This window comes from Symphodus melops (assembly GCF_947650265.1).
Source record: "Symphodus melops genome assembly, chromosome: 5".
NCBI lineage: Eukaryota > Metazoa > Chordata > Actinopteri > Labriformes > Labridae > Symphodus > Symphodus melops.
The window spans coordinates 20366667-20393535 of NC_136695.1; the positions used below are offsets into that span (position 1 = coordinate 20366667).

At 43.7% G+C, this 26869-nt stretch overlaps 3 protein-coding genes across 4 annotated transcripts in view; 2 read left to right on the forward strand and 1 right to left on the reverse strand.

Moving 5' to 3' along the window:
* The window catches only part of ccdc12 (coiled-coil domain containing 12), a 141894-nt gene that overhangs the window by 56287 nt on the left and 58738 nt on the right, over window positions 1-26869 (forward strand). The gene's annotated exons all lie outside the window — the stretch shown is intronic.
* On the reverse strand, window positions 505-5558 carry rbm12bb (RNA binding motif protein 12Bb). The gene is made up of 2 exons (XM_079343101.1): window positions 5418-5558; window positions 505-2921 (listed from the first exon to the last, which is right to left on the reverse strand). Exon 2 carries the CDS (start codon window positions 2897-2899, stop codon window positions 989-991), a length of 1911 nt encoding a protein of 636 aa, XP_079199227.1. The 5' UTR covers window positions 2900-2921; window positions 5418-5558; the 3' UTR covers window positions 505-988.
* On the forward strand, window positions 6953-26256 carry setd2 (SET domain containing 2, histone lysine methyltransferase). Of its 2 annotated transcripts, XM_079343547.1 has the most exons (22): window positions 6953-7408; window positions 8753-8875; window positions 11126-11147; window positions 11267-15261; window positions 15344-15475; window positions 16026-16154; window positions 16359-16482; window positions 16592-16669; window positions 16754-16851; window positions 17001-17133; window positions 17401-17535; window positions 17641-17769; window positions 17854-18933; window positions 19105-19153; window positions 19237-19618; window positions 19722-20472; window positions 20673-20798; window positions 21987-22123; window positions 22209-22320; window positions 23514-23588; window positions 23795-23896; window positions 24419-26256. In XM_079343547.1, the coding sequence occupies exons 2-22, from the start codon at window positions 8847-8849 to the stop codon at window positions 24578-24580; spliced, it is 7980 nt and encodes a 2659-aa protein (XP_079199673.1). In that variant the 5' UTR covers window positions 6953-7408; window positions 8753-8846; the 3' UTR covers window positions 24581-26256. The 2 variants fall into 2 exon arrangements, with proteins under 2 accessions (XP_079199673.1, XP_079199674.1); XM_079343548.1 differs by lacking the exons at window positions 6953-7408; window positions 11126-11147.

Here is a 26869-nt window from a genome sequence, read left to right on the forward strand (position 1 = left end):
GATGTGTTCAGAAAAAATATGCACAATCTTGTTATGGATAGTAAAGTAGTGTTATTTAAATATTTACTTATATAGCTTTCAGAGGGGGGCTTAGGTCAAAGCTGTTACATTGATTTAGTTACCCGTTCATCTTGAATATGCAGTTAAGTCAGCTGAAACATTGCGGTCAGTTATTTAAGTAATTTATTTTGAGATGATAAGGAGAGCAAGTGTGTTTCCTACATTTATTTTTCAACAAATATTTTTTTCCACCGTGACACTTCCAAGACCTCCTGATTCACTGGTGATGCATTTTCATCTACATAGCTCATTATTTAAAATGCACATAGAATCAGAATCAGCTTTTATTGCCCAGCACATTTACATATATGAGGAGTTTGACTGTGGCATATATGGCGCTATCTCAAAAGACAAAGTGGTCACTTTTTCTTCCTCTGGGAATATGAAAAACAAGTCCTGCAACACTTGACTTAATTAAGTGGTATGAATGCAAAAACACGCATGGGTCTTCAATTGTTTTAATCATCTGCAATCTAGAAGCATACATCAGGTAAACGTCAACGAGCGCTTGTTGGCACAAAGTTTTGAGAAAAAGTATTTACATTTCAAAACGTGCATATTTTTGAATCAAACCAAAAAACCCAAACCACAGATTTAAAAAAAATTGAAATAAACGTACATAAATTTGTACACAAATCATAGTTGAATAGCATGTCAGTGAGAAAACCAAAACCCTTTGTATGTCACTGTAAATAAGAACTGTATACAAACCTCATACCACGCAGTACATTGTCTTCTCTACTTTCTGAATAATTGCAGTTAAAAGGGAAAAATATATAAAGAAGCCTCATTTTCAGCTTTCATAATAAAAAATGTCATCCCAGGTTAATCCAAAACAGAGCGAAATGGCAATTATTTAAATCAACAGAATACACGTCATACTCACATTGGTAGGACATGCAAGTTGACATGGAAAACAATTTCACTTTTACACAAGTAACAGCTGTATTCTTCTTGGACCTATGGGTCTTCCACTCAGTTCCTCGACTGCTTTCAGGGCCTCCTGCCGGGACTCAAACACTGCAGTGGCAGAGCCTTTAGATCTTCCACCTTGGTCATATTGCAGTGAGACAGACCCAGGGATGATCTTATATCCATAGCAAAAGTCATAGATCTCTTCCCTTCTAATTTGGAATGGCAAGTTAAGTAATTGTACACATGTAGGACCATCAACACTCTGCACTGATGCGCCAAAGCTGTCCCGAATGCCATTACCCCTGTCTCGTGCATCATGTGGCGGACCCCCTGCATAGAGCTCATCGTTGATCTGAGCCTGTGCATAGCCCATTGGAAGATCGCCATCTTGAGGAATCTTGGAGTCGTACTCAATGTCACCAGGACAATAGGGTGCCATACTGCTCCTGCCCGAGTACGGCTCCTCTCTTGGAAATGGGTTTTGAATGGTTTTCTCTTGCATCATCGATGGCCCAAAACCCAACTGCTGCATCTGAGACCGTGAAATGCATTTCAGAAATACTTCTGACCCCAGAAACCTCTGTCCATTGAGAGAAAGAGCACTCATAGCCTCTGCCTCAGACCTGAAAAGAACCAAAGCCTTTCCAACCCCATCACCATTATGATCACTCATCACGAACACCTTGTCCTCTGAGATATCAAACCCAAGAAAGAAGTCCATGATCTCGACTTTCCGCACGTCGAACGGCAGGTTCCGCACAAGCAGGCACAATTTCTCAGAGTCGTACGCATTGGTGGGTTGAGATGAGAGCCTCTCCTGAAACCTTCCAGAGTTACTCGAGGGTCCGTCACCCATGCCCTGAGAATCCAGAAGGTTTATCATTTTCTCTCTTGAAATTGGGCGGGTAGTAACCCAGCGGTTTTCAAACAGTCTTTTTTCATGATTTAAGGCGTCACAATAGTCTCGCAGACTCCTGAACAGCACAAATGTGGATCTGGTTCTTCTCCCTTCACTGTCAAGAAGGTGCAGGATCTGGCCATCCTCAAGGTTTGCGTTGCAAAAGAGCTTTTTAAGGTCTTCTTTGTCCACTGTGTAGGGCAGATTCTCCAACAAAACACAGTACTCGTCATCAGAAGAAGCACTAGGCCTCTTTGTCACAGGTGATTGGGACCTTGCATGATGTTGTGGGTTTCTCTGATAGCGAATCGGTGATCTGTCCCTTGCCAAGTTATCCATGCTGCAAGCCAATGACAAGCTACCACCAGCCCGGTGCCAATCATCAGCTGTTGTTGGGGAAAGCTCCACATACCTCGACTGTATATAGTTCCTATCCCTCTTCAAGCCTTCATATGCATCATGACTTGTGGCAAATTTGACAATAGCTTTCCCGTTCTTTAAACCATTCCGATTTTTAAACAATATCATGTCATCAACAACCAGACCACTGAAGAAGTCACGGACTTCCTCTTCGGTCACCGAGAAAGGCATCCCTTTTAGAAACAAATACAAGTCATCAATACTGCTTGAAGCGCCCTGGTGCTGGGGGGGAAGGGTATGATCTGATCTGCTCAGTGGTCTCCTGCCAACCTCAGGGTCCATAGATCTTCGGCCACGTCTTGCGTTGCCTTCAAGTCTAATCTTCTGATCTAGCTCTGCACTTTTTGTACTTCTCTCAAGCAGGTTCTGCATTTCCGTTTTGCTACTTAGAAGCAATGTCACGGGTGAACCCTTAATGCAACCCTGTGACCGTGTCATGGCTCTTCTTGCATCTTCATCTGAAGCAAAGATGATGAAAGCTTCCTCCCGCTCCCCGCCAATAATATGCACCCCTCCATCGGGAATTCTGAGGCCAGTGAAGAACTTGCGAATATCCTCCGATCCTGCGGTGGCCCTCAGTCCCTGTAAACGGATGACGACTGCCATACTGGTGCACAAACAACAGCACCTGCAGACAGAGGGGTGTAAAACAGGATTATTTCCAACAGAGATTCTGTCGCTGGGACTCGATTTCCTGGTACTCCATTACACCACCACTGGTACTTGCAATGAGGGATAAAGAACACCATTCCAATCACAAGACGCTTTCAATAAAATGACAAAGATGCAGCACACCAATCCATCTGAAACTATTGATCAGAAAATACCATTTCTTGTGATCTAAAGCAAAATATGGACCGAAAACCACTTTCTGCACAACTAAGTCTATAAACATTTCATAATTGTTCCAAGCTGGACTTTGTACTTCGCCACACGATGTCACCATTTTTTAGATGTTTGTGACAGAAAAAATAGAAACACAACAACAAAACGTCAAACTTTCACAGTCTGACACTGACTTAATAATCTGACAAGCAAGACAAATTACACCTGGCAACCCAATATATCCGGTACAATTATTCAATTCAACTGTCCAATTGTCCTTCCCCTACGTTGATACTGCACTTGTTTTTTTAGAATCAATATGATCATGAAAAAAATCTAACCCTTAAAAAAGTCCATTCTTTCAGCAAACGCAGGCCTCGATCACCGTGCGGCCTGTTGCATTCCTACGACTATATTTTCTCTTTAGTGCATCCACGTCCATCACATTCGCCAGTTTGAATCGCGTCCAATTGCTAAATTGTAACCACTCCTTAATTCACCTGCGCGCTGTCATTGGGGGAAATACACCCATTCCCCAACCAACAAACCCAAACATCAAAATACAGGAAGAGGACGGGGTCTCTGCTGACAGTCAGCACCACACAAGAATGGAGGCCCATAATTCCCCGTTTCCACCAAGCGGTCCAGTATAGATCAGTATAGTTTGGTACGGTTTGCTTTGGTAAAGCCTGATCCTGTTCGCGTTTCCACAGCCAACCGTGCCATATTTTTGTAGGCAGCCGGATACCAATAGCTGCATCAGTTATGTAACAGCGTGACATTATAGCAGCGTGACACAGTGTACAAAGAAGAAAAACGCAAGTAAAGTAAACAAAGACCAAGATTCAACAATTCATCTACTTTGTCACTGCAGTGTTTCCTCTATATGCACTTAGCGGCAGTGGTGCACCGCTCCTGAAATGACCGCCACTGCTGACTTTTGTTTTTTTATGAGAGGAGAAAGGAAAGTAATGGAAAAAGAGGGAGAAGAGGAAACGAAAGGACAGAGCTCCAGCTTATCTCTTTAGAAACTAACATTACATATCTGCACTCAGAGATCAAATGTGACCACCACTGCTGACTTTTTTTTTTTATTATTTAAGAAAGAGGAAAGTTTAAGAGGAAAGGGGAGAGGAAATGAGAATAGGGTTGGATCAATATTCTTGACAACCCAAAAGATGAGTACCAAAAAGTAGGATGGGTCTGGTCTGTAATTTGGGAATCTTTCCTGACCTCAGTGATTATATTTTCTCTTTGCAGCTATGTCCACGTCCATCATAATCGCCAGTTCGAATCCCGTCCAATTGATGAATTGTAATCACTCCTTGACTCACCTGCGCACTGTCATTGGGGGAAATACAACCACTCCCCACCCACGTCAACCAAAACAAATCCGATCAACAACATATAGGAAGAGGATGGGGTCTCTGCTGGCACAGTCTGCTCCACACATGTAAGGTGGCCCGTAAGAGCTGACTGAGCAGCATTTCCTTAAAGTTAATATTTAACATTTTTTTAGGAAGAAGCTACTGAGTGTGTCCTTAAAGAAGACAGGCATAAATCCCTCCAGGAAGGATCTTAGTAATGATTTAACACTTAAATCCTTCATTGTAACAGGCCTGTAATTTCAGGACCTTGACAACAAAACCTAAAACAAATGAACAATAATCAAAGAGCTGCACATGATCTTTACCACACAAAGCCATCAATCTATGACCACATATTCACCCTAGTGGTCTGTATCAATGGCGTATGTTTTTCAATTCCCAACAGTTTAGGATACACTGCATACTTTCTTATTAGTTATGAGACAATTCATTTAGTAAAACAGCGATGTAGCCTCCGAGCAGCCAGCGTCAGTTCACAACAACACTGGCGGAAACGATAAACTTTCATCAGACAACAGACCTGAATCTCACCATGAAACTGACAGCCACTGCGACTCGTAAAAGTCACCGGTAACAGAGAGAAGATTATAAATACCAGCATTAAGAGTCTACATGGAGACATTCACTTACAAAATGTTCCTCTCAGCTAAACCATCCAAAAGACAGAAAAACACCAAACACACACTACAATCTTAACATTACTGACAAACTAAAGGTTAGGTAAATAAAGGCGATGACGCTTTCTTGCAAACAAAGGTCCGCAGTATGTTGAACACAGCAGCTGTGTAGCCTGCTAGGCCTCTGGCGTTAGCATGAGCTACTGAGGCGACAACGAGGTTTTGTTTTTTGGGGTTTGTTTTGTTTCCACTAAAAGCACGACATATGGTGACCTAGCAAACGACAAAACTTACACAGATGATCAGTACACTTTCTCGAACAAAATAGAGAGTATCAGTAGAATTTAGATCAAGTAGCTCGTCTCCCGAAATGTTTCTGCTTCCGCTGGTAACTTCTTCTACTTCACTTCAAGCCGGGCTGGAGGCAATCGTGAAAGTAGTATGGCGCCACCTACTGCAACGGAGTTTATTTACATTCATGTAACGTCTTTATTTTCCTAAAAAAAAAGAGAAGTGATTGTATATTGTTGTGCGCTCATATACTCATTTTTTAATACTCCTTCGTGTCCACTAGCGAAAACTTCTTTGCAATTAACACTTCCTATGTCTTGCATTCCCTTTTCAAAATTAAAGCTGCTTTATGCTTATACCCAATTACAGTTTCAACCCTTTACCACAAGTCTCAAAAGTATGCGATGCAGCTCTTTTTAAATATGTATGGTTTGTACCTTTAACATAGGTGTCCTTACTCAAAGGTGACATATTTTGAAAAATCTACTTTACAGTGTTTTTGAACGTTTATTATATTATATTACGTATATATTATTTATTGTTTATTTGGGTAACCTGAGTGGCTATCGACCTACAAATAAATAGGTGAAATAAATCCATCCAGTCCTGCAGTCTAGAGTAAAGTTTCTGCACAGGTCAGCGGTTTATATTCACTCTACAGAGGATGATGTCTGATTTAAAGAGATATACAAACCCAAACAGAGCTTTCTGGGAGAGATTGTTTCTACACAGTCATTGTTTTTTTTTATTTTATTTTTATTTTTTGTATAATATGTCCCCTTTAACACTGAGACTTTTGGATTCGGAAGCAATCTTTCACATCATTAATTTCAGAGAAGGCTACAGCTGCCAGATTTGTTGCTTATACCATCATAATACACTGTCGAATATGACCTCATCCGTGAGCAATGCCCTTACATTTCATCCCACGAACCCCAAAATAACGAGGTGAGAGACTGGGGACCCACTGGGAAATGGTTAAAGCAGGTAACGTTGTGCACAGCAACACGCACTAATAGGCTTTTCCAAACACTGACATGAGAAAAACACAGAGTAATATACAGCAGTCTGGAAATAATTCAGATACCTACAATGTTATTGCAATGTGCAATCTCAACACCACAGCACAAACACAAAGAACACAGCACAAATGTCTGCATACATGTAACATACATTTATAACAGCACAGAACACACATCACTTTGTTCGCACTTGTTGCCCTCTCTATTGGACATACCCACATTACATTATAATGTGTTTTCTTTTACATTTTGAGAATGTTTTTCGATAGCTACATTATATATATTTTTTTTTTTTTCATTTTTGACTTTTTTTTATTGTACTCCTTTTTCTATTGCACTTCCATAAACCATCGATTTTATTTACTTGAACTGTCCCTTTATGAACGTATTTCTTTTGGTAAGGCATCTTTGCGACCTCCCATGGGTATCCACTTTGGGAACCGCAGGTCAAGATACTTTAATTTTCAACAGAATATATTTATATTATTATGAGAGTCACTAGTTACAGTGCGCTCTAGTGTTCGCGCCAGCTATGAAGCCTTATCATCATGTGACGCTGTGTAACGCAGCATGGTGTGAGAGTCACTGTGTGTGTGGGAGATAATAAACGATTTTCAGACGTGCTCACACTCCTACAAAGCTTGAACGACTTGTTGGTCTCATTGTTATAAGACGGAGCAGATTCAGACACTTTGCGGGGCTTGGTTTTTGTCGTGAACATGTGTGCTGTCTCGACCTCTGGTGAAACTCTGGGCTAACTCTCCGGTGAGCTGAGCTCGTTGTTAGCTCCACAGCAGCACTCAGCCCGGACTGAAGCGGCGGAGGAGCCTCCGACCCCGAGCAGCGTTTCCGACAGCAGCTCCGGATGGATTTGACGTCGGGATATATCTCTGCTCGATGCTCTTAAATGCTAAGCTGATCACAGGTGATTTCGAGGATGGGGGGACCCTGTGTCCTGAAGCACTTTGTAAAGTGAGTACCAACTAATGTGTTGTTGTGTTTTAATAACAAGTTTATGATGCTTTAATCGTCTTTCCTGCACACACAAAAACATGAGCTAGCATGCTATTGAAGCCGGCTGCTGCTGAGACTCTTAATAATGTGTGTCATTACACCCGCTAACTCAAACCTTGTTGCTGGTAAGATAAATTAATAAACGAACAAGCTTCCCATCCCACTTCACAGATTAGTTATTATGACTTCAACACATTTCAGACAGATAAGTTGATCGATGAAGTAGCTCGTAAGTTAACCGCAGCTAGAGTTAGCTAAACTAGCTGCTCATGCTAGCAGAGCTTCACAGCTATAGCCGTCTGATATCAAACTAATGTATTGATTTTCCTCGGCTTGTAAAGCGTTAAATGCAACACATTGTGTGTACATAACTGTCGAGAAAACAAAACAAACATAAATGATACAAAGTAAAACCCGAAGTTGACGTTATCTTTAAAAAAATGGCCCTCGGAAGCTTTCTCTGTTAACGTTAGCTCAACACAATTAGCTTCATGTTAGCTGCTTTATATTCTTCTTTAAGCTGCCTCGCAATCAAACAGCTAAGTTAATGTCGACTCACTCGCCTGCTATAAAGTCACACGTATGTTCAAGCTTGACTGGTGAGCAAATATTCAACTAAAAAATGTGCAGGTCAGCAACAACATCTGTGATTCGTGTTCATAGTTGGGAAGGTTAAAAACAACCTTTTTTTTTTAAAGGCCATGTTTTGGCTGTAACAATCCTCCCGCTTTATTTAGGAGGTTTTTAAGTTGATACAAAGAGGTCACAGTCTGTTTTCATAAGGGTATGGATGAATAGTTTACAGAAATACTTCTTCCACAGACAACCTTTGTTTTCACAGGGCCTTTTGCTTGCTCTCTTCATGTCTGTTGATAAGACGTGTGCTCTCTGCCTTCACCTGTAATCTACCATGATAGTTTAAAAAAAGACCCATGTGAATGCAACTTTTCATATTTGTGTTTTCTGTTTTCAGAGCAGTCGAGAATAACAGAGAAGTGAACTGAGGAAAGAGGAGTTATTTGTCTATCAGCAGATCTAACAGTTTGCAGCTGGTTTCCAGATAACAGATAGGATGCAGAAGTCTTTTATACCTGAGCATACACCCAAACAGACCACGACCAGACTGATATACTGCTCATTACAAGAAGCTGCAGGGACACAGAAGTTTAATTTCTGCTATTTTTCTGCCATTAGTAAGTTGTCAGGGTTCAGTCTTCCTAAAACTGCTGATGGAGTAACTTTAAACTGTTTCGGACATGAGAGACCCAGCTCATATAATCTCCGTCTTCTTTTTGTTGTCAGGTGTGACGTCACTCTCGACTGCTCATTTCTCTGATTTGGATTATTCTTGGCCAGCAGCATCTTCGGGCCTACTAATCCTTTGACCAGTTTTTCAATGGACACTCTGCTGAAGTCTGAGATCAGGTATTTGACAGTTCATTATGTTTTGTTTGGTGTAGTTTGATTGACACATTTTGAAATGATTTGAGGATGCATACAAAGTGTATACAGTCTGTACTGCCCTATTTACTGTCAGAATAATGTGATATCATGGTTAGGCAAGGCACAATACCTTCTTGTAATTCCTGAACTGAAAATAATTAAACACACAAGATTGCTTTATGCAACAGGTTTTTTTTCAAATATTGACAAATTATAAAGTTTCCTCCTCAGATTCTTTCGGCGACATTGGCTTTCTGCCATATCGGAAGTAAATATTTGTATTTTTAAAATTCTTTTAATGAAATTATTATTTGTTGGAAAGATGTCATTGTTTCAAACTGATTCTTTTGTTCATGTGATCTAATTGAGATATGTTTTGAAACAAGGTAATGGAATTGGATGTCATATTCCTGCACTTTGGTCATGCATATTATTTGAAACATAAAACATGCATTCATTTTTAATTTTAATTTCCCTACTTTAATTTTGTGTAAAGATTTAAGCAATGCTAGCGGCTTGAAGGTTAACACTTAAGTGTAAGCTGCTTGTAATAACCCAGGCGACTTTACAGCAGAATTTCACTGCAGAAATGCCTCCTTTTGAAGGTCACAGAGAAAGGAAAAGTGAAATCCTAAAGGATTATATGACCTAATTATTGTCGTGCGCCCATATTGAGCCTACCCTAAGGAACACACACACGCTTTATTGGGACAAAAGGAGGTACAAAAAAACCCCAATGATTCTTTACACGCGTAAACTCGCACATCTCTGTTTGATATTTGTGTCATTTTTGTCCTTTGCTTCATCAAGCTGTATGACATGAATTAACAATGTTATTATAGAGCGCTCGCAGATCATTAAAATACAACCTATTTTTGTTCATGTCTGCTTACTTAGGTTAAAAGACTGTCGCAAATATGAATGCAATAATTGAAGAACAATTATCAGACTTTACTTTTGTTTTGTTTTCATGCTGGTTTCTTAAGGTGAGCTAACTTTAATGGTGTCAGTAGGTAGATTTGCATCGCACTGAGTCGGCCTCCTTTTAACACAAATGGCTGAAAAGGACAGAACATGATAAAGTGCTCAATACTGAAGAGAAAAGCCCTGAGTCAAAACAAGACAAAGTAAACCATCCCAGCAAGAATAAGACAAATTAAAATAATACTATACATCTATATCAATCAAATCTGAGAATAGTGGTGTTGACATAGCTGCAACATGTGAAAAGGGCAGTCTGCAGGTTGTACAAAAAATGGAATTCTAAATGAAGTAGAAAATGAATCAAGGCTGTTGTCATATGATTTTAATGTGATGTGACATTTCATGCAGGAGACCACAAGAAAGTGCCGAAAGCCAAAAAAAGATATCCTCAAATGTCTTTTAGAGTTTATGTTGTCTCTCTTACAAGATCACTTTTGTCCTCCTTCACTGTTATGTTCTCTGTCCATAGAACAAAAACGTTCAACAGTTGACCTTTTGGGGGAAAATATATTCATATTATCAGTGTCATATACACTATACTGTCTTTTATGTTTAAAAAAACACCCACATTTTTATACCTTTTCATCAGCAATATGGATTGTTTTTTATTAATCTGTCCATTCTTCTAAAGCAATAATATTATGTAAATGTACACTTTTATTTTTTTAATGTAGAAGTGTAACTTTGTTTTATTATTATTTTATCAATTCACTTAGGTTCTTAATCCCTTTTGCTAGCTGTTCCATTAATTAAAAAAAAAATCTGTATAAAGGACACATTCACACACTGCTGACAAAGCAGTGGGAGTGACTTGGGGTAAAAGTGTCTATTCCAAAAGCACATCAACATGTGTCTGCAGAGGCTGGGAATCAAAGCCCGACCTTCCGGTTGATAGATGACCGACTGACTACCACTGAACAACAGCCGTCCTAAACATAAATATCAGCTTTAATTGACTTCACCATTTCAGATGCTATGTATGCTTGTTACAACCTATTCCTAGAAAAAAAACAAAAGGTAGAGCGGCAGCCACTGAGGATTACAGATATGTTATAGTTTCACGCCTTAAAATCAGTTACAGTCCAAACAAGTTGTTAAGGGACTTATTCATATTCGGGAAGGTCACCTTAACATTTAAGTTTCTCATGTTCCCCCTGATAATCTTGAAGTTGCGTATTGCTGCATGAACTGTGTAACTTCATTTCCATCTTTCCTCTGCTTTTTTTCGCTCACATGATGTAACCAAAGAGAGGAGGGGAGTGGGGCCTCAGTAAGTGTCAAACCAAAAGTTGATAAGTATGAATATTTGCTTTTGTGGGTATGTTACAACCTCTGTCACAATGTCAAAAAAACAGTCAGGGTTAATTTTAGCCTTCTCTTATATTGCAGGTGAAGGTGGAGGGCCTATCCAAGGCAGCTCTAATAAAAAGCTTGTCTCCCAGAGTCATGCTATCCAACCATCTTCTGCCTAAAGGCACCAAGATGAAGGTCAACCTGGAAGACCAGGGTCGTCAGAAAGTGTCCTTTAGCTTCGCACAGACCAAGAAGCCCCTGCAGAGCCCGTTTTTCATCCCCACCAGCCCTGACAAGTCTGTTGCTGAACCTCTCCCTGCCTTGTCCCAGTTGCCCTCAGACGAAGGAGGGCAGAGTACAACTGAGCAAAAGCAGACACCCATGGTGCCAACATCAACAGCAGAGACACCTTCTCAAACACCGGTCTCTTCAGCTACTAAAATGAAAACGGACTTATCTAAGATGCATTTCAAGAAGCAAATTCTTAGTGTCTCTGTGACTGAAGAGAAACCAACTTCTGCTGTGCCGGATGAGCCACACTCCTCCGACTTAACGGTTCAGCAGAAATCAACGATCTTGAGTGAAACTGAATTCCCAACACCCCAGCCTCAGAATGCCATCAGTGTCTGCCCCTCGGAGAATGCTAAAATTGAAACCTCTGAGACAAGAGTGACTCCAAGCCTCAAGAAGCCAGTCGCGTCCTCAGGAAAAGATGTGGAAAGTTCCAGCAGCGCTGAGCAGGACAGTAAGGTATACAAAAGGTCCCAGTCTGATAGCCTGCCACCTGGTTCAGAGTCAGATGGAGATTCAGTACAGATGTCTTCCAGTCGTAGATCAGTTGACTCCAAAAGTAAAACAAACTCTGAGAGCAGAATCAAGGAGGTCAAAAAGTCTTCCTCTGGTTCATATGTGGAGGAAAAAGAAAAAAGTTCCTCAAAACGTTCAGAGAATCACGAAAGGTCTTCAAGTTACTCGAAGTCGGACCGAGATTCGAGACACACATCATCGCGTTCATCCAGATCAGACAAAGATCGCAGAAGGTCCAGGTCCAGATCACGGTCCAGATCTAGAGGGTCTCGAACAAGTTCATCTCACTCCAGATCAGAGAGATCTCGAGGCGACAGAGGATCCCGCTCGGATAGGTCTTACTATCATGACTCTGATAGGAGATCATACAGGAGTTCTCCGCGCAGGGAGAGAAGACGTTCTCGTTCTCGAGACAAAACTCGGGACAGTTCCGATTCCGAGGATGACCACAGGAAGACAAGAACAAGGACAAGTGAATCGAGTAGATCATCAGCGCATGCAAGCTCATATAAAGAGTCCAAATCATCTTCCTACTCAAAATCTGAAAAGGCCTCTAAATCTTCGGATTCTCCTCATTTTTCAGAGTTGGATAAAAAATCACATTCGTCAAAGTCTGAAAGAACTTCAAAGCGACCGTCAGACTCTGATTCCCAACGCAAGGGCTCTCCTGACTTGGACTCCAGTTACCGTAAATCAAGCTTGCATAACAAGTCAGAGACCAACAGCAAATCCTCATCTTCCAGTACACATACCCACTCTCAATCATATGAGAAACGCCAAAAAAGCAGCTCAAGTGACTCTGAAGCTGATCAGAGAGGAAAACCACAGACCTCTGACAAAAGCCCTGACTTTGAGGAAAAACCTTCCAACAACCAAAAGAAAAACAGCTGGTCAGAAGTGAAGCAAATGACTCCGTCTAGAACATCCATGAAATTCATTGGACAATCAAGTGACGCATTTCAAAGCCCTGACAATGCACCGTCAAAGGCAAACCCCCCAGAACTTTGTTTTCTGAGTGAAAAAGACAAACTCGATTCGCAACCAGGTGGAAATGAACATAGTAATCAAGATTCTGTTGAGAGCATCTCATGCACTGACAAGAGTTTGCAAGAACTGTCACCTAAGAGAAACGAAACAAAAGGTCATGAAGTTGAGACAGATACGGCCTCGGCTATATCCTCAAGTGAAAGCTTGGAGCCTGTAAATGCCAGCCTGGAGAACTTGACTAATGTGAAGGAAAGCCTTTCTTCTAATAACCTATTACATGTGAAAACATTTGCAGCTGTACTAAATTCAAGTAGTAGTAATGAAAGTGTAATATGTAGCCAAGGCAGGAGAGATGTTGACTGTTCGCCACCACAGTCCTTACTTATCCAGCAAAACACCCAATCAGAAATTGATGAGCTCACGACAGCTTTGGTCGTCAACAAGCAATTTGGCACAGGTATGCCAATCGGTTCAGATGCATCATGCCCTGATTCTGAGAATCAGCTGACACTCGCACAGCAAAATACAGATGCTGTTAAAAAGAACATCAGCAGTAACAGAAAGTCCAGATGGGACATTGTTGGGCAGGACACTTCAGAAAATGATAACTTACAACGGACACTTTGTGCAGAGAGTAAAGCTGCAGTGAAAAAAGTGGTCTCCGTCAAAAAGATAGAGGTTTCGAAAGATATTAGGCAACAAGGCTCTGATGTTAAAGATATTAATCAGCAAGAAGCTGAAACACATTCCAAACCAGGGAGGCAGGCGGGGATCTCTAAACAGGACTTCTGTTCTGACCAGACGTCTGTGACAGAAATATACAAAGACCAAAGCGAGCCATCACAAGCGAGCACCAGCACTGACCAGTGTGGCTTCAAAGAGAGGGAAAGTCTGCAAACAAACGCAGACGAGCCGCTGCACGGCAACGATCCACCGCAGAGTGTCGTAGCTGCGAAGATGCAGAGCTGGAATGGCGACGGTCATGACGGAACCTCAGCGGTCGGCGCGCTCAAGAGCAAATTAGGGAAGAGAACACCATTTAATCAGGACGCGTTAGGACAGAGTGAGGCCAGCGACAGTGACAACTCAGAGTACGACTCCGATTGCGGCGAGGCTATAAAACGATTGCACTCTGTGGTGGTGGTGCCAAAGAATTCTTCATTTACAATGGATCCACAGAACGCAGGAGCTTCACCGTGCACTCCGAGGAATAGTTCAGAACTCCACAATGCTAATATTACAGCGGGCCTGGACATCAGTGAAGTCCCCCAACAGAGGCAGGAGAGTCTGAACATGGCCTATGTGGAAAACAGTGATCCATGTACTGGTGTGAACAATCCTTGCAATAACACTATATTGTGTCAATCCCAGAGTAATATGATAGATAGCACCAGTCACTTAGAGGGGTCCAGCTCCATCACTGTCCAACCTTGCACAGCGGGTCAACTCGTTGCCCATGGAAACGCCACAGATCTTGTCCAAAATCTCGAAAATTTGAGGCAGTATGAGGAGGGGCAAACACAGCATACTGTCAGAAGTAGAGTTGACAGAATGTTCTCCCATTACCAGCACGGTGAGTTCTCCAGTGCTGATCATATCAATGATAGAAATGGATTTAAGCAAGGCTGGGAGTTTTCACAATCGGAACAGCCCAGTAGTACATACCAGCAGCCTGACAGCAGTCACGGGCCTCAGTTACCTAACACTAAACCGACAGTAACCTCTCCCAAGGAGCATGGGTACGTTCAGAGTAATCCCTCCTGGAACCAAGAATCCACAAATATGCATATTAGCCGAAAACCCTACCTCCTCGTTCATCAGGACCCTGCAGGTGAAATCCACCCTGACTCCCTCACCAATGACCATGACGATTACAGCGCGGAGAAACTGTCCAGTCTCACGAAAACAGCCGCTGACTTCAGTGGACTGAACACTCCAGGCTCATCAAGCTTTGTTCAAGGCCACGAAATAAGCAGCAACAGCAGAGGCTCTGCAGTGCCGGACCCTCCGAGAGAAGACTTTTTCAGACCTCACAGAGGCCGCGGCCCTCCCAAGAAAAGGCGTCCAGAGATCGAGTCCGATTCAGACAACGAGGCAGAGGCCGGGCCTGCGGGCAAGAGAGAGTGCCTCGGAGATACTGATGTCACCAAGGAAAGTCCTTTCAAAGTGGAAGTGCAGCGTCCAACACTCACTCTGCAAGACTTTAAAGACGCCAACAAATGGAAAGAGTATTCCAGGTCTAAAAAGATGCCCCCTTACTTTGACTTGATCGAAGAGAACCTGTACCTGACGGAGAGGTAAGGTGTCGTTGAAGCAGATCATTTCATGGTGTGCTCCAGATTCAAGCTTGAACATAAAAGTTATACATTTCTTTTGCAGGAAGAAGAGCAAGTCTCATCGAGATATAAAGAGAATGCAATGTGAGTGCCCAGTTCTGCCCAGAGAGGAGCGTTCACGAGGAGTATTAGCGTGTGGGGAAGACTGCTTGAACCGGCTGCTGATGATTGAGTGGTGAGTTAAATGTTACAGATCAAACTGAAAAAAAAAAAAAAAAAAAAAAAAAATATATATATATATATATATACACACTTTTTTATAAAGAAACCTTTGACGACTTGATGTTCAGTGTATTGCAGATTTGAACTTGGCTCAGACTGCAGCAGTTCTCAAAGCTTCCCCGATGTTTAAATCTGGTAGCGTCACACAAATGAGGAGAATCTTAGCAGATATGGAACACCCCATGATTGTCTGGAAAGGGGAAACCTCAATTCGGCCCGATTTTTTTATTTTGCAGTCGGAGCCGGCTTTAATGGAGAAATGTGTTGAAAGCTGGTCATGATCACCCAGTCTTGAAATCAAGGTCATTCTTTAGCAACATGAAAACTAGACCCGAGTCTGCTGACTGCTAACTGTGTGCATAACAGCAGCTTGAATGTCAATATTTATTACAATCTTCACCATCCACATCAAGGACATTCAAAAAGCTGTCAAATGAATGTCTGGTTAACATTTGTATTGTTTTGTGTTATTGTTGACAATATTTTGAACTCTGTTTTTTCAGCTCCTCGAGGTGCCTGAATGGAGCTTACTGCTCTAATCGACGCTTTCAAATGAAGCAGCACGCAGCTTTCGATGTTATCCTCACAGAAGACAAGGGATGGGGACTCAGGGCAGCGAAGGACCTGATTGCGTAAGACTCTTAAAAGCTTCAAGTATGACAGTTAATGAGGTTTTTGTAGCGTTTATATATTTACATGGTTACTTGTAATTTTGCATTTTTATGATTTGTACACAGAAGCACTGTCAAAAAGCCAAAGGGTCGCCTGAGTCGTCTCTCTCTGATTCACTTGATTGATATTCTTGAAGGTTTGACTTTGTTTGTTTTTCATTTCAGAAACACTTTTGTGCTGGAATACTGCGGGGAGGTATTAGACCACAAGGAGTTTAAAACGAGGGTGAAGGAATATGCTCGCAATAAGAACATCCACTACTACTTCATGTCTCTGAAAAATAATGAGGCAAGTTATAACGACACACCGTCGCAATCAGTGTTCACATAAAAATGCCAAATCTGTTTCAATGGTTCAGCTCGGCGAGTATAGCTAAGACTGGATTGTGTCTCTACAGATCATTGATGCAACACTGAAGGGGAACTGCTCCCGGTTTATGAACCACAGCTGCGAGCCTAACTGTGAGACTCAAAAGGTAAAGTGGGAAAGAATAAAAACAAGTAACAGGTGAATTTTCTGAACGCTCACTCACCTGACGATGATTTGTATCCCACCTCAGTGGACCGTCAATGGCCAGCTTCGAGTTGGTTTCTTCACTACTAAGGCTGTCAGTGAAGGAACTGAGCTGACGTTTGATTACCAGTTCCAGAGATACGGGTAACGTCTCCCTCCACACTTGTCTGTTGTTCTAACGCCACTCGTATATTTATGCTGTTGTAGATCGGTCTTTAATGAGTCTGTATTCAATCTGCTCAGTGATGGTTTAGCCTCAGTGATTTAACCTTTTGTTTCATCTCTTTATACAGCAAAGAAGCACAGAAATGCTTCTGTGGAGCAGCCAGCTGCAGAGGCTTCCTGGGAGGGGAGAACAGAGTTAGTGTTCGAGCAGCTGGGGGGAAGATGAAGAAAGACCGCAGTCGAAAGAGCGAGCTCACCACGGTCAGTCACCCTGTTTGAAGCTGTGTCTTTATAGTTGGTTTACACCCAACTGGCAGCGATGTCGACGTAGCTGCACCTCCTCGTGAGAGTCGCTGCAACTAAACAAATAGATGAACATGTGCACCACTTTGAGGTATTCGTAGTTAGTTGTAGTTGTAGTGGTGTTAGCTCTGTATTGAAATTGCACAGCCAAAAAATGTCTCTGCAGCAGTTTCTAAAGGACGAGGGTGTCATGTTTGATGATGTCATCACTTTGACCTTCCTCAGGTGGATGAGGAGCTGGAGGCGTTGCTGGAGAACGGAGAAGGCCTGTATGACGAGAAGCAGGTGGTGTCTCTCTGTAGACTGATGGTCCGAGTAGAGACCATGGAGCAGAAACTCATCTGCCTGAAGCTCATACAAGTATGACCTCACTGGTGTCTGTCTCGTTTCTTCATGCGGACGATTGTTTTGTTTTTTTTATCATATGCAGGGGCATTTTATTATGTTTCGTTTTGTGACGCACAGGATACTCAAAATCCGACATGCCTGAAGCAGTTCCTGGACCACCATGGGTTGTCTTTGCTGTGGATCTTCATGGTGGAGATTTCTGAAGCGAAAGGGAACAGTGCCAATAACAACAAGCTGCAGTTAGAGGTGATACAAGTCGGAAACCTCGTTTTGTAACATTCCTTGGTTCTGTTTACGTTTCCTTCAGCGATATCATTATTTTATTTACAGATTCTGAAGACCTTGGCTGTGCTGCCGATCTCTACCAAGAACATGCTAGAGGAGAGCAGAGTCCTGACCTTCATCCAGCGATGGGCTCAGACAAAAAGTCTCTCTCAGCCCGCTGAGATGGACGGTTACTCCAGCGAAAACACCTCCCGAGCTCAGACCCCTCTCAACACTCCGGATGGTTCCTCCAAACTGGGAACAGAAATGGAAGGTGACACCTCCAAACCCGCCGTGTACCGCCGCCTTAAAATCATCAGCGAGAACAGCCTGGACAGCGCGCTATCCGACGCTAGCAAAGCGTCTGACGGGAAGGAGGAAGATGAGGAGGATGAGGACGAGGAAGAAGATGAATCCTCGCGTGATGACAAACAGGTGAAGGCGGAGCCGGCGTGTGCGGCTGAAGATCCAGCCGCAGCTTCAGCGGAAGAGTCGGTGAAAGAGGAGAAACAGGAGGAAGCACTGACAAACTCAAGCACCCCACATCAACCTCAAACTGATGAGGATGAAGAAAAAATGGAGGTGGACTCGGAGAAGGAGCCTGAGGTAAAAGAGGACACCAGCGAGGGTCAGACTGAAGAACTGGAAGGGAAGAAAGAGCCAAGTGAAGAACGGGAAAGTCAGGAGGAGCAGACATGTCAGGCAGCGACAGAAAAGGCCGAACTGGAAGAAGAACAGCCCGACGTTAAAGTTCAGGAGCCAGAGAGCGAGTTCGTCAAAACAGACGTCACAGATCCTGCGCCTGAGCAGCTCCAAGAGCTCACAGAAGCCCATGAAAACACCCAAGAGACTGAGAATCCTCCTCCGCCCCCTCCTCCTCCGCCTCCTCCTCCTCCCGTCAGTGAGGTGAAACCTGGTGAGTCCATCATCCCTGAAGCTGCCCCAAACTCTGACACCACTGAAGCCGGCATGCCCTCTGAGATCACAGCCCCCTCGGTGGAGGCGCCAGTGATAGGAACCCCCTCTCAGGACGAAGAGGAGGGTGTCTCAGATGTTGAGAGTGACAGGAGCCAGGAGACCCCATTCACCGCTTTGGACATTAGTGGCATGGCTGCCCGACTTCTGGACAGCTGGAAAGACCTGAAGGTTAGCTCAACAATATTCTCTTTTAGATGCTCTGCTTTTTTTCTGGGTTAAGATGCTCTGTAGAGAGTTTCCCCTGGGTCTCGTGCATGTTTAGGCAAAGCTATGTGCTCATGTCAGCTGTAGCGTTAGCTGCATGTAACGCTCTGGGGTTTGTTCTTCTTGTCCTTTCAGGAGGTGTACAGAATACCAAAGAAGAGTCAAGTGGAAAAGGAAGCAAACGGTGAGTTAAGTAATAAAAACAAAGGTGTATCTGCATTCAATGTATTTTCAGTACGAGTGACCCGATTTTACATTTTCTCACAGATCGCAGCAGAGATCGCGACACAGCTCTGACCCCGCGCAGAGCTTCCGGCAGCCGAGAACGAGACAGAGAGCGAGACAAGGAGAGGGAACGGGACCGAGACCGAGATTACGACCGAGACAGGGAACGAGACTGGGACAGGGAAAGGGAGCGCGACAGAGACCGAGACAGGGAGAGAGACAAGGACCGAGATCGGGACAGGGACCGAGATCGGGACAGGGACAGAGATCGGGACAGAGATCGCGATAGAGAACGCGATAGAGAACGAGACAGAGACCGCGATCGAGGCTCGGACAAAACGCCGCGCAGCAGCGAGAGACGAAGGAGACGCTCGGCATCCCCACCGCCCTCATCCTACGAGAGGAGCCGACGCACTGAGGAGCGGTAAGGAAGCCTTTCAGACCCTCTTGCATGTGTAGTGCAGGTTTTGTACAGCTTTGGGTGACGAGTTTAGGAATCCAACTTTATTTTTACTCATCTATTTTAGGTTTGATTCATCTAACAACAAGACCCCAAGGGGGGTTGGCGGCAAGGAGCGTAACAAACTGTCGACAGAAGAGCGCAGAAAGCTGTTTGAGCAGGAGGTCGCTCAGCGGGAAGCCCAGAAGCAACAACAGCTTCAGCAGCAGCAGCAGCAGCAGCAGCAGCAGCAGCAGCAGCAGCAGCAGCAGCAGCAGCTTCAGACTTTGGCCTTTGACCCTGCTCTGGCTTATATTTCCAGCCCTGGCTTCATCACCTACCCCCCTGGATATCCCATCCAGACCTTTGTGGATCCCACCAACCCCAACGCAGGCAAAGTTCTGCTGCCGACCCCTGCTGTTGAGCCCAGCATAAACTATGAGCAGACGCCTCCCCAGCATCTTATCTCAGAGCTCGGACTAACCTCTCCAGCCGCTACTTCGCAGACTACTCCAGTCCCTACGCTCTCTCAGCACATCACTACCACTAACCTCACCACTGGAGACCCCCAACAGTACGCGCAGCCAGCTTTAGGAACCCAGGAAGCGGGTGTAGCTGTCCTCTCTGTACCTGCCCAGGCGGCCACTCAGAGCTACACCACTCTGTGGGATCCCAGCACTCAGCAGGCGGTGACGGTGCAGACGCAGCCTGCACAGCAGTACGCCACAGCCCCAGCACAGGCTCAGACACAGACAGCTATCTATTACCAGGGCCAGCCATGCCAAACCATATACAGCATCCCCACCGCCTACCCTCAGGCAAACACTCCCGTTATACAGGTAGGTCAGCACGCTGCTCCCACTGAGACATGATGGGGCTCTGCCTAAAGAACATTTAAAAAGCATCAGAATTAAAAATACATCATGTGCAAATAACAAAATATTTAAGTTTCAGAAAATGTTCTAGCTTTGCTTTACAGTGAGGCAAGTGTTTTCTGTATTCCTCATGTCTGATGATATTGTACTTTGTGTTTCATAAGGCATACACTGAACCCACAGCCAGCTACCTGCACGGCCAGCCTGTGTATCCTGGTCATCAGCAGGGAGTGGTGGTGCAGCAGGGAGGCACAGTCACCACCATCGTCACATCTCAAACTGTACAACAGGTAACGCAGTATGCCCGCTGTGCACCGTCCACAGCACAATGATCCCATTTAAGCAGAGAAAGAAGTGGTGGTGCAAATTGGTGACAGTGTTGGATGGCGTGTGATCTGCCATCAGTGGAAGATTCATCATCATGGTGTCACACATGTTGAGTCCCTTTGCAGAGTCTCTGTGAAAAGATGGCCGTGTCAAGTCGTGCACTTTAATGCAGAACAAAAACAGCCGAGTGTTGACGTCTCATGGTGTATTGCTAATTGTTCTCACCATGTTTTCATTTATCATGCAGTTATTAATTGATGTTTGCACGTAACAATAGTCAGTCCCTCAATGTTTGTAACGTCATCCTGCTGCAGCTGGTCACTGAGCCAAAAAATGTAATAAGTGCTGTATGTGGAAAGAAAACTAAAACATAACGCCACACACACACACTTCTGGAGCAGCCTGTGCAAAAACACACACACACGCGCACACACACACACACACACACACACCAATTGTTTCATATGCTACAGGTTCAAGTTGGTTAAAGCTCAACCAAGGACAAAAAAACCCCAATAACGACAAATGTGTTATTTCCAGACAGATTACTCTGCTGTGATTGGAAAGTTAACGAAAACTGTTCTTTAAAAAATGTTGTCTACTTTAGATCTGAACTTTGGGATTTGTGGCCTGTTGCTCCCCAAGTAAAAAAGGAAGAACGCGTACATTTTAGCATTTATTTCAATGCATGATTAAAGACAGGAAGATTGACTCTTTCAGTGGCTTCAACAGGCTGTTTGAATTTCCTCTATTTGAGATAATTGCCCTTTAGAAGAACTGTGCTCTGCCTGATATCAAGCAACTTCAGGTCACAGTGTGGCCACAAGGTGGTGGTATACTTTAAATTTACACAAGTCTGGAGAGCTGCAGTTTGCAGCTCCAAAGACAAATTAGTTGTTTGAAATTTCATTTAAAGATGTTTTGTTTTGTTTTTTTAACTTGAAACAATCAGAGGAAATGACACGATGGTCTCCATGTGTTAAAACTCTAAATTCAACATAATGACTCAAAACTACAAAAAAAAAAGCATCTTTAGTAAATGTTCTCCCCATAAAAAAAACAAAAGAAGAAAACAAAGCCAAGTTCAGGGTACAAAAGTCACATGGATTTACTGCTAATACTTGTTTTCCATTTCTTCTTCTTCTCTGCAGGAAATGATTGTTCCCAATAATGTGATCGACCTTCCTCCGCCCTCCCCCCCAAAACCCAAAACTATCATCCTACCTCCAAACTGGAAGGTTGCTCGAGACCCCGAGGGCAAGATTTACTACTACCATATTGCGACACGGTTGGTACTGCGTGCTGTGTGTGTATATAGAGCGTGACCTGAACTCTGGAAAAGCCCTCTGAGATGTCTTCCCTCTGTGCATCAGGCAAACTCAGTGGGACCCTCCGACCTGGGAAGGAAGCAGTGACAACACTAGCGTGGACCATGAGTCTGAGATGGACCTGGGGACACCCACCTATGATGAGAATCCCTCCAAGGTGAGTTTTACGCTGCCGTTTAATATGCGTCGTCGTCATCGTGTGCCCAACTTTAGCTCGAAGCTTTCAAAGGAATCGAGAAATCAACAGTGCTAGAATTCGACGCGTCCTCATTTGGTGACGAGAAACTATCTTCACTTCTTCATTCTGGTCCCAAGAAGTTTTTTTTTTTCTTCTTCTTTTCGTTGGGTGCCAAACTTGATTACAGTGTTTGTTCCTTGAGGAAATGGAAGATGCTACAGCGGTGATTACTTTCAGCTGCCTTAGAGAAGAAAAAAAAAAAAAAGAAGCTCAGCAGGACACCATATTTACAGCGTATTATGACCTCACCAATGACTCCTCCTCCTCCTAAAATGGCTTCATCAGAATCTACATGGAGACGAGGATTAAAAGGAAAGAATCCACTCACCCCACCCCCTGCTCAGCTGTCTGCCTCAAGGCCGGAGAGGAGGGATGGCTCATCTCATCTCTTCTACCTCGGCCTCGCTTGTTTTCTCCTCTGCCCCCCCCCCCCCGACTTATAAGGATAATAGAAACCATCTGGGAGACCCAGCATTCGTTTTTTAAATGCGGGTTCTTGTATTATGGTGCGGCTTAAACAAGTGTTTTCTCTCGGTAAAAGATGCAGAAACAGAATCAAAGAAGCAATAAAAACCGAGTGTGGAAACCATTGCATCTTTTTTTTTTTCTTTTTTCTTTTTCATGCAGCGTTTTCTCCCGCCAAGAACAGCGACATGGTCACGCACCGTTTCCCCTCATGTGTTCACACTGTGTTGGTGTTCACCATCAGTATCGCTACGACACAAACCCCAGATCCCAGCTCGTCCGACCTCTGCCGCCTCGTGTGTTGATGTGCGCCTGTGTGTGTGTGTGTGTGTGTATGGGCACAGTCAGTCGTTTGTCTGCCTGCTCATGTTGCTGAAGGCTGTGGCCGGAGAGGCAACATCCTGCCAGGATATCCCTGCTGGCGAGCAGGTGCTGCTTGAAGCCCCTCTGACCCCTGACAGCTACCGTTTTGCAGCCATTTTCCTTTGGTTTGGTGGGACGATGACGAATAACGTAGGGAAGAGGCGGAAACACTCCAGCTCAGGAACGTCCGACACAGAAGCAGAACTTGATGGGAGTCAGTTTGTTACAGTCTCAAAAACTAAGGTGAAGAGTTGAATGACGTTATTTCTATTATGTGATTACAGTTCTCCACAAAGACCGCTGAGGCAGACACCTCCAGTGAACTGGCAAAAAGAAGTAAAGAGACATTTCGCAAAGAGGTGAGTCTACAGAGTCCACAGTGTTTGCCAAACTGAAACATGTGGAGCGGCATCACATCGCTGCGAAGCCTTCTCGACCCGGGGACGTGTACGCCTTCCAGCCAGTCATTTGTTCTGACATTGAATGTATGGCTTATTAACACGTCTTTGTCTCCCCCCCTCCTTTTTTTTTTGTTTTTTTTTGTTTGTTTTTTTGTTTTGCTCAGATGTCCCAGTTCATCGTGACGTGTCTAAATCCTTACCGAAAGCCAGACTGTAAATTGGGACGCATCGTCAACACGGAAGACTTCAAACACCTGGCGAGAAAGGTAAGCTTAAGCACATGCTGTTGATGCACACAGCCAGAAGCTCGATTTTTAAATGCACGACCGCTTTGAAGCTTTTCTCCAGCTTCTGTGTGGTTGGAACACAACGAAAGCCTCAGTCAGCTTTTTAACTTAACCTCAAACCAGAACAAAACAGTTGAGCTCCCACGACCTCTTTCCCCAGTTTAAACGTTTTTGCATCGTGTCTCTGGAGCAGGAAAAGAAAACATTACACTTTACTGCTCTGTTCTCTCTTGTCTCACTAATTCCTCCCTAAAAGTGCTTTTCAAGCAGACTGTCATCAAAGGGCAGCGTTCTGTTTTTCCCTTCTGCTGGTGGGTCAGCGACTTGTTTACGTAGGGAGTGGTTGGCCAGGAAAGTGAGGACGTCGACGAGTCGTTTCATTGTGTCACATTATAAATCACACCATCTTAAAATAAACGTAACGATATGAGTTTGAATGAAGTCATTTACTGTTCTCCTGTCACGATTAACCCTCCAACTCTCCTCGATCCATTCTTCCAGCTCACTCACGGGGTCATGAACAAGGAGTTGAAAGCTTGCAACAATCCTGAGGATCTTGAGTGTAACGAAAATGTGAAGCACAAGACCAAGGAGTACATCAAGAAGTACATGCAGCGATTTGGCTCCGTGTACCGGCCCAAAGAGGACACGGAGGTGTACTAGCCTCGAAGGCCTCAGACTCACTCTGAACTAATGTGAGAGAAGCACAGATTTGCCTTTTTCCAGTTCACTCCTTGTTGTCCACACTGGCCAGCCTGAACCGCAAAGTCGTTTGTTATGCACATTTCTGACTGAAAATGAAAAAAAAAAAAAAATTTGCACTGCTGCTGCCTGAGAAGCCTTCAGGCCCCGTGGATCGAGAAGAAGCCCAGAGACTCGTGTGTCTGAACGAGCCCAAACTCCAGGTGCAGTGGGTGCAGTGCTTTTGAAGGATGTCACTGAGGGGTGCTACAGAGACTGATGTTGTCACTGACAGTTTGATTTTAAGCTTTTTGTTTGGTTTTTTTTTTCCCCCTCCATTTGTGGCTCTTAAATGTTCCAGGGATGATAACCTCAATTCCACTTTTTAATCTCTTCTCGCTCTGAATGAAGATTATTCGAAGGAATCAGCTCTTGGTATCAATTCATCAGGTTGTCTTTTTGTTTCCTTTGGGGGTCCTCCCCCCGTCCCCCCTCATTTCCTTTTTTTTTTTTTTTTTTTCCTTGTGCACGCTTCCACTTCTCTCCCCCCCCCCCCCCCCATCACTGATTCTGTATCTGGTGCTGCTTTTAACTGGGCTGTGGAGGTCCAAGCTTCCACTGCTCAAACCCCTGCCTTCTTAACCACAAGACGTCGAAGCCTCCGTTGTTTTATGAATGCATGATGTAGGCTGAGGTCAGCGTGACATCCTTTTACGGAAATTCCTACATTTTCCACGTCTCCTGCTTCAACTAATATGCCCTCAGCGAGATGAGCTTTTTACTTAAACACACACACACACACACACACACAGACTTCGGGATCAGCCAATAACCAGCAGATTGGCAGCGTTGTTAGGGAATAGGTTTTTTCCATGTCTTTTATCAATTTGTGTATAATAACGGGAGCAGGGTTTGAATGCTGTGTTTGATGTGCCGTTTAGTTTTGTATCCATCTGTCCCCCGTGTCCTGTTGGACCCCCTCCTCCCCCAACTTGTTCTGCCCTGTTTTGTCTTCTTACAGGAATAATACCGAGCATTGCAGTTTTAACCGTTTCTAAACATCTCGTGAGTTCTGGTTCTTTTATCATTTATATGTCCTAGTGAGACGTTAGAGACACTTAGGGTGGCCTTGCTACACATAAATTGCCAGGATTTCTACAGTTGTTGAGGTTGTTTCGTTAGCATTAGGTCACGGTTTGTTGCAGCCTATCAAATTGCAGTAAACAAAGTTCCAACATATGTACATTGCTTTATGTGAATATGATTGAATTATAGTTTTGGGAATGTTTAAATAAGCATATACTTTGTTAAAGGACTATCATTTCATGATGGAGAGTGTAAATAATGTGTAAAATTACCAAAGCTGTACGCAGGAGAGTCTGGTCAGGGAGCGCAGTGAGCCCACCCAGCCTCACCGGCTCAGTACTCGTGATGCAGCTCCACCATCAGACAGTCAAACCTTGGCTTGCAGATGACTCGCAGCCCTCTATTTTATTTCAGTGGTGGGGGAGATTATATTTGTTTGTTTGTTTTTTTTGTTATTATTTTTCTATGTACAAAGTAAGTTTCACCCAACTTTACTGTAAGTATTGTGTAAGCACATTGTCATACCGAGTGTATAAACATTTTAAAGATAATAAACTTTTTTGTAAAATTAATCCATTTTTATTCCACAACAAAAAGCATGTTCTGGACCCGCTCTTTATGAGGAGTGTTGTGAAATATTTTGCAGAGCCAACGACAATCCGCCGATGATCAAATGAAGAAGTGCCTTTAGTGGGCAGAATAACGGACTTTAGAACCACATTTGAGGTGAACAGCCATCTTCTGCATTTGAAGAAGCATCTCAAAGAAGTTCTTAAATCTGTTTGTTTTGCACCTAGGCAGAGTCCATCTGCCTGCTCTGAGATGGAGAGATGAATGTAGGTGGGGAGAGATGCAGTAAAAGACGGGTAATACAGAAATGCAGTGACAAGGCCAACGGTAAAAAAACTGATTTACAGCCAGTAAGTAAGAACTATAAAGATTACTGTAAGTGTAGCTGATAATTATATCAGTGGGAGATGAGCAGATCCACAGCAGAATCCTCTTTCCTCACAGTGCAGACAAACCGTACGCCCAATCCTATTTTAGAAAGGCTCCTTCCTCTAATGGCTGCGCATGGGATGGATTCCTCTCCAGCTCTTAGAAATGTTTTCAGCCAGATGTTTGGTACAAAAGGGAATCAAAGTGATCAATGACCTCCATTAGACGTTCCCTGTGCTCTCTCTC